This window comes from Mesoplodon bidens (genome assembly GCF_964165515.1).
Source record: "Mesoplodon bidens genome assembly, chromosome: 1".
NCBI lineage: Eukaryota > Metazoa > Chordata > Mammalia > Artiodactyla > Ziphiidae > Mesoplodon > Mesoplodon bidens.
In genome coordinates, this window is record NC_138176.1 from 227,727,453 (window position 1) to 227,735,806 (window position 8,354).

Consider the following 8,354-nt stretch of genomic DNA (forward strand, 5'->3'; position numbering starts at 1 on the left):
AGTATCAACTATGCCTAATGCACCTCTTCCCAGAAAATTGGAAGTAAAAGTTCTCAAAGTTACTGTATGTACTCTTAAACTGCACTTAGTTAGGTCTTGGGCCTGGTTAATAGCAGTTTTGCGTCGCTTGTTTGTTTGAGTCTCTGTTCCCTAGCTGCTTTCTCAATTAATTTCTCTCCTGTATCACAGCCATGTTTTAGCCTTTCTTCATTCTAGGCCTGTCCTCCTCCCTCTGATTTTCCTCCTTTTCATTGTTTTCTAGACCCTCATTTATTCCTAGGAAAGCACATTCTTAACCTTTTCCTTTTTTTAAAAAAATAAATTTATTTATTTACTTATTTATTTTTGGCTGCGTTGGGTCTTCATTGCTGCACGCAGGCTTTCTCTAGTTGCAGCAAGCCGGGGCTACTCTTCGTTGCGGTGCGCGGGCTTCTCACTGTGGTGGCTTCTCTTGTTGTGGAGCACTGGCTCTAGGTGTGCGGGCTTCAGTAGTTGTGTCTCACGGGCTCTAGAGCACAGGCTCAGTAGTTGTGGCGCACAGGCTTAGTTGCTCCGCAGCATGTGGTATCTTCCCACACCAGGGATCGAACCCATGTCCCCTGCATTGGCAGGCAGATTCTTAACCCCTGCGGCACCAGGGAGGTCCCTTTATTTTATTTTATTTTATTTTATATAATAAACATTTATTTTTTTATATATTTATTTAGTTGCAGCATGTGTGCTCCTTAGTTGCGGCTCACCAGCTCCTTAGTTGTGGCATGTGAACTCTTAGTTGTGGTATGCATGTGGGATCTAGTTTCCTGACCAGGGATCAAACCCGGGCCCCCTGCATTGGGAGCACGGAGTCTTAACCACTGTGCCACCAGGGAAGTCCCTTTAACCTTTTTCAGGGATGCACCTCTTTTGCTGCATAATGAAACACCCACTACTTTGTGGCCTGTTACACCAGTGATTTATTATTTCCCACCATTACCTAGGTATGGGATAGGTGGATTCTTCCTGTTTCACTTTCAACTACAGTGCCTGCTGGGCACTGGGAGCAGCTGGAATGACTGGGCCTCTGTCCCCGTGGGTTTTCATCCCAAAGGGAGGCTACACAGGGCTTCCTCACAACGTGGCGACACCAGTCCCAGAGCGCCAGCCCTTGCTTATCAGGCCTCATTTTCTAAAGTTACAGGCCAAGTTTATTTTCATTGTAGAAGCCTCCCCAAGAGTGTGGATTGAGAGGGGTGGTTGGGGCCATTATTGTAACAGTCATTATAATAATATACTTTGCTCACCTCCTAATTGCCTTCTAGAAACCTGCTTTTCCTATCATTATCCTGTTCCCTTAATAATTGCCCCTGGGTGGAGGTTCATCATCCTTTGAAATATACCCCCCCGCCTTATCTCAACCCCAGAGGGCAGGGGAGTTAGAGTTCTCCCATCCCGATGTTCTCTTTCAACCTTTCTTGAAGAAACCCTCTTCTCCCCACAAGTGCCTTTTTTATTTTTTTTAAGTTAACAAGATGTATTTTTACTACCCATGTATCATAGGAACCATCATTTTTACTGCACTCTGCTTTGGCCTTGTATCCTCGTGTCCCTAGTACTGTGCCTGGTGCATAGTGTTATGCGTCAGGTTTTGTGGTCATCCTTGTACCTGGTACCAAAGGTTTTCATTTAGGAAGGTTGCAGGCCTTAAATTTCTGACCAGGTGAATTCAAGGTATTTTTTTTAGTTTGTACAGACATTTTTAGTCTCTGGCCCTTTTAAGCTATCTCCCTGCCAGAAACTTTCTTATCTTTGTCAGAGAAAGAGGAAAAAAATCCGTTTTATTTCTTAAACAGCTTTAGTTGAATCAGCAGCTCCAGATGCCCTAAATGTTAACCCAGCTTCTTCGCAAGGCTTGAGATACTCATTCCCTGGGGTCAGTACTTATTTGGTTTCCTGCCTACCTCCTCCTTTTTCCACCCCAAGACTGTAAGCTCGTGAGGGAAGGAATTTCTTTCTGTATCTCCTAGAACAGTGCCTGGCACTTAGAAGGTACTTAAGGTCTGTTGAATGAACAAATGAATGGAATAAAAAGTTATCTAAGATACTTTAAGTAAACATCTGTTACTGAAAGTGTGCATGGTGCAATCCGTTTATGTTTTTAAATATTGTATATAAGCCTAGAAAATTTCTCAAAGGATACACAATAAAATGTTAACAGTGCTTCTCTCAGGCGAGGAGGAGAGAATAAATGCAGCGTGGATCAGGAGATTTTACTTTATAATCTTGAGCATATGCCATTTTTATAACATTTTAATTTTTAAAATAAAGGCTTTACAAATCAGAAATATCTACTATAAATATATTAGTGTGATTTCCTTTATAGAGGTACATGGACGAAGAAGTGGCTAGAGAGACTGTGCATGTGTGTGTTAACAGTGAATACAGGTGTCATGTCATATATGTTAACAGTGAACACAGGTGTCACATCGTATATGTTATAATCCTAGTTTTTCACTTAGCATCATATATCAGATGTTTTTACATTATTAAAAATGATTAAAGCTCAGTTTTAATGAATATTGCATTGGATGGGTAAATTAGAGTGTATTTTATACTTTACTGTTGAACAATTTGCAGTTATAAATAAGACCTCAGGAAACACTTCATTCATAAACTCTTTTTGATGCTTTGCTGATTTCTTTTAAAAGAGTCATAGAGATAGTGTTACCTGATTAAAACATACTCTTGGGCTTCCCTGGTGGCGCAGTGGTTGAGAGTCCGCCTGCCGATGCAGGGGACACAGGTTCATGCCCCGGTCCGGGAGGATCCCACATGCCGCGGAGCGGCTGGGCCCGTGAGCCATGGCCGCTGAGCCTGCGCATCCAGAGCCTGTGCTCCACAACGGGAGAGGCCACAACAGTGAGAGGCCCGTGTACCGCAATCAATCAATCAATAAATAAATCAATCAATAAACTCTTGATATCATTAGAAGTAATAAGCAGTTGAAAGTAACTGAGAGGCCTATGAACTTTAATTGGCTTTCTGGGCAACTCTTGGCCATCCTTCTTCAATCTTCGCAGAGAAGTGCGGTATTTAAAAGTATCCAGCCTACTCAGTTTTACGTAAAGTGTGGCCTTAATGATGTCCATACTTGGTATAGAGCATGTATCATATAGTAATTATTTATGTATAATTTTGCCTCTTCAAAATTTGATTTTGAATATACTTAGTTTGAAGGGGGATCTAATGATTTGTTTAATTAAAGTAAGCTCAATAATGTTTGAAAATGGTTAAGAGAGTACATATTTAGCATCTTAAACTGATCTGTTCCCTTCAGGGAAGTTAAGAACCTTCATCGAAGGTTCAGTGACTTTACAAAGCAATGTACAATCGGTGTGTGAGAAATACTTTGTCAAAACAACTTTTCTGGAGGAGAGATATGCTCTTTCATTACGACATGTAATAAGTCACCTTATATTTCATTGTCATTGGTGTTAATGCTCGGTCTTGTGACTCTGCCCTGTTCACAGGTTAAAGTGTTACACAATCAGCTGGTCCTTTTCCACAATGCCATTGCCGCTTACTTTGCTGGGAATCAGAAGCAGCTTGAACAGACACTTAAACAGTTCCATATCAAATTGAAAAATCCTGGAGTGGACACCCCGTCTTGGCTTGAAGAACAGTAAAATCGCACCTGGAAAAAAAGAGAAAGTCACGTTGTTATATTTCTAAACAAACCTAATAAGAGTTAAGCAGGGTTGGGGGAAGAGGGAAAGGGTGACAACGATTGTAGTGATTCTTGCACAAACAGCTTTAATTTTTCCCTTTTTTCATACTTTAACAATTGAACTGTTAAATTTTATGGGAAGGTGGGTGGTTTTAATGTAAACATAATTTCTATAATCTAAACACAATAATTTTCCTTTTTGAGAAATCCTTTTGTATTGTGAGGGTTGATGGCTATTTCTGTAGTTTGAAAACACTTAATATAGATTTGCACTGACAAGATAAAAATTCAAGGTTTTGGGTCCTGCAAATGAGGACCAGTTGTACCTTTTCCGAAGGGAGGTTTACATGATTTGTATCAACATCAGATATTTTATATATGAAGATATTAAATATCTTTAAGAGATTCGTTTTCATGTATTGTCTTAAAGAAAAAAGAAACTATTTTGCAGAGTAAAATTATATGGTGTTCCTGCAGCATCCACAGAGAGGTGGCAGCTCTAGTGAATGACTGATTGGCTTGTGGAGCTGTGGCAGATGCCTTTTTAGAAATGAATCTGTACCATTATAATTTTGTTTAAGACTTTTTCTTAAAGACGCAGGAATCACACTGTCATTTCTGTGAGGCTTTTGAACTTACGAATTTGCGTCACCCAAAGTCATGGAGCCTTTATGTTAGCCATTTCTTTGATTCATAATGAAACCTGCTTAAGAGAATTTTTTTGACAGGTAGACTTGGGAATAGAAATTCTCCATGGTTTCTAGAGTAGAACTCTGTGCTTGGAAAGCTAGTTTTTGGGTAAGTTCCACTTTGACAGAAGTGAATTCCTAGACAGCTTTCATTGACTTCTATGTGTAACAATACCGGTTAAGCCTTAAATCACAGATATGTGCCTTCTCAGATACAGTAATTCTCATTCAACCAATGTACATAAATCCATAAAGAAGCCCCTTTCAAATAATGTTTGATGTGTCTGTTACTTCCTTGCAAAGGAGCACTGTGTATAAATGTTGAGTTTCTTTGTGTTTGTTAAGCCACATTTAAGGTTTATGGAGAAGTCAACTCTAGAATTTGCTGTTTGGTTTTTCTTCATTCCTTTTGCAGAATGGGAAGACAGAGGACTTCTTTTCATTTGATTAAAGGAAAGGTGATGTGGGTCCGTGTGGTGGTAGCCAGAAGAAGGGGGCTGGAAGGGCCAGTGCTGTTTCAGTTGCTCAGTGCCTTTGGTTTTGTGTTACGTGGTCGGCCTGTCTGCTGTGTGGTGTTACCAGTAATGTAATCCTTTTAAAATATAAGTTCTCTTGATTTTTGACATAGACATAAATTAATATTTTGAGAGGTATCTCTTCTCCTGTTCATTTCTTTTGTGTTGAAGTGAAGTACTTAAAATTACTGTTATACATAAACTTTGTGGACTGTAAGATTTGTTATATATGTTCAAATGCCATTTAGCTGGCTTTTTAATTAATATGCCTGTTTTCAGTGCTTAACACAATGTAATGTGACTATAAATCATAAACCTATTTTAAATCATTCCCTCCTGTATATTTGTACTCTGAGAGAGCCTTATTTTATTCTTCCAGCAGAATTACTACTTGTGATAGTTCATTTACATTCCCCAGAATGTGCCTCTGGTGTGAATTTTGTATTCTTATTAAAAGTGTTTGCTTCAGTACCTCATTCCTCTGACTCTTCATAATTTAAAATAAGAAGCAACTATTTGGAAAAATGAGGACATGTGATTTTTCTTTAAAAAACAGTGACAAAGGGCTTCCCTGGTGGTGCAGTGGTTGAGAGTCTGCCTGCCGATGCAGGGGACATGGGTTCGTGCCCCGGTCCGGGAAGATCCCACATGCTGCGGAGCAGCTGGGCCCGTGAGCCATGGCTGCTGAGCCTGTGCGTCCGGAGCCTGTGCTCTGCAACGGGAGAAGCCACAACAGTGAGAGGCCTGCGTACCGCAAAAAACAGTGACAAAAACTGGTGCTTCTGTCACTTAAAATTGTTTTATTTCAGTAAGTTACTCTTTTCCCTCAATTGGAATCTCTTGGGAGCAGCAGAACATGTCCACTCTTACACACTTCAATAACAGTTGTAGCTAAGGAACTCAATTGTTTCATGGATTGATGATTTTTCAGAATAAACTAAAATTATCAGTGATTTTGAGTAGTGGGTACATGTGCAAAAGAAATAAGTAAATTAACATATTAGCCAGTGGTATATTTACTTTGTTAGGAAAGTAACTCATATTCCTTGTAGAAAAGAATTTGAAGATAACCTCAAAAATGGAGGATAAAATAAATAACTTCCCAAATCAATAAGTACTGCATGGGACCCCCTAAATCCCCCTGAAATTAGATACTTTAGTTACCAGTTATTTCTATTGTAAGCTCTAGTTTGAATATCCTTTAAGGTGCACTCTTATCAGGTTATTCCATTAGGTTAGATTCCAAAAGTGAAAATGAGCCCTCAAAGTATATACACATTTTTAGGACTTTACTATGCATTGCCAGTTGGCTTTCAAGAAAGATTTTGCCAATTTATATACATGTGCCTGTTTAGCATATTTTTAAAGCCAGTATACATAAAAGGACACCATGCATATAGTCAGCAGAACATCATTTTATAAATGTTTTAAGTGGATAGGGGAAAACCATCAAGAAGATAGAGGCTGAACCATCAGGATTTGGGGAGTTGTGGGGTGTGGGGCAGAGGATAGGTAGAAATGGCTAACTTTTCTCTCATTAAAATAGAAAATTTTCAAGAAAAAAAATGCACTGAAGAACAAGCCTGTGAAATTGAACTCTTCATCCTGTTAAAAGATAAACTGAGGCATATTAAAAATTTTGAGTTTATATTTAAAATCTATTTGAATCAGGCAGCACCGAACTGGAAGTGGTTAGCCCTCCACCAGCAGGAGCTGGGGTTGGGAGAGACTTTTATAGAGAAGAGGTGGGTGCAAAGGAAGGAAAGCATTTGATTGACTGTAGCTTAAGGGTTGATTATCTGGGAAAGCCTAGTTGGCTGTTTGTGATTAGTTGTCCTTTGGTTTTGATTTCTTAAGTTTGAGGCATCTGTGGCTGAAGTATTGGTTTGCTTACGTAGGCTACTAAGGCATTAAAGCCACCTCAGTCTGATGACTTCCTTTTTAAATTAATTTAATAATCCCAAAGTTGCCAAAATCTTAGAGCCCAGGAGGGACGTGGGCTTATAGAAGTAATTTAGCTGAAATCTAGACTTTAAGCAGCATCTTTTCCATATTCAGAGCACACTGATGATGTTACTGAAGTGTATCCCATAGAGTTGAAGCTAGAAGTTTCCTTACAGATTATCTGTTTAAGGCCCTTTTTTTCACAAGGCCCCAAAACATTAAACTGACCTAGCCAACTCCCAACTCCAAATGTAATGCCAGGTGAGTATTTGCAACTAAATATATGAATTCCCCTTTAAATCCTTCCAGTTTCAACTGCATAATTAAATCAATGTGTCAAAAGTATCATTTCTTCTACTAAAGCACTATGTGGATAAATGTCTTCTCAGTTGAAAAAAATAATCAACCCCCAGATGGATTCATATTAGATATATTTCAAAGTATTTACGATCCACTGATCTTTAACTTAAAGTATTCTGAAATACTGTGAACCTCAAAAGGACTATATTAAGTAAAATTATGCATATTGAAAAAGCTAAAGTTAAATCTTGGGACTGTTAATTTGAAGAATAATATATCTACCTCATGCCCAGTCTCCTTTACCCTTCACTAGAGATGACTGTAGGTGTGGAAAACAAAAGCAAAATATCTAAATTGCTAATTCAGTGTAACATCTGTATATAATTTGTACTGATTTTTGTGAAGCTTAAGAATGCCTATATTTTGTAGTAATATTCCTTAACATCTGCCCATTAGCTCTTCTCTTGAACCTTTCTGGGAGAGTTGAGACCATCTGAGATCCTTCATCACTCAATTCTAACCAAATTTAGGCACTTAAAAAAATTATTCCCCCTGTAAGACTGCGTATTTTTATATTGGCTAAGACTATCCAGTTGTGAATAGGCTATTTTCTGACCAAAAGACCAGTTATATTTTGCATTAGTTCAAAGCTTTTCCAAGGGCCACAGGTCCTTAACTATTTTTGCAACATAGCAAGACCTGTTAAAATAGAATGACAATGCAAACAACCTTCCTCTTTTAAGGACCTGCATTAAATTCTATTCTGTGTTCCCACTTGAAGGTTTCCTGCTCAACAGGTTTCCTGGCATAAATGAGCCTTTATAATAAATTGCCAAGTGATTCTCCTAATGTACAGAAAACTATGAAGTTCAGCCTTGTTTTTGTGAAGTAAAGACAGACTCGTAGCAGTTTCTGTATGTTAAGTGAGAACTACTTATTATTGTGGTTGTAACTCTGCTGTGGAAAGAGGAGACTCTCCATATGAGGACGGGAAGTAAGGCCCCGTCCAACAGCCCTAACCCTGCCCCTGAGTAGGTAGTTGATTAATACGCTATCAGAGCTGGAATGTCAGTGACATTGTTACAAGTGAAACTTCCATTAAAAAAATAAAACCACAGTTTGTTTGGTTTGGGCCCAAGCTAGGCTTTGCCATATGCATCCTCTGTCGAAGACTGAGAGCTTTCTGCAACTATGGTTTCTCAT

At 38.8% G+C, this 8,354-nt stretch overlaps 1 protein-coding gene across 5 annotated transcripts in view; it reads left to right on the plus strand.

Moving 5' to 3' along the window:
* Positions 1-5,378, plus strand: part of ARFIP1 (ARF interacting protein 1) — a 124,537-nt gene extending 119,159 nt beyond the window's left edge. For all 5 annotated transcript variants that reach the window (XM_081238505.1, XM_081238504.1, XM_081238501.1 and 2 more), the window contains one exon: positions 3,507-5,378. In XM_081238505.1, the coding sequence (XP_081094631.1) occupies positions 3,507-3,662 (156 nt within the window). In that variant the 3' untranslated portion in view covers positions 3,663-5,378. The remainder of the gene's footprint in view (positions 1-3,506) is intronic.
* Positions 5,379-8,354: the final 2,976 nt, after the last annotated feature.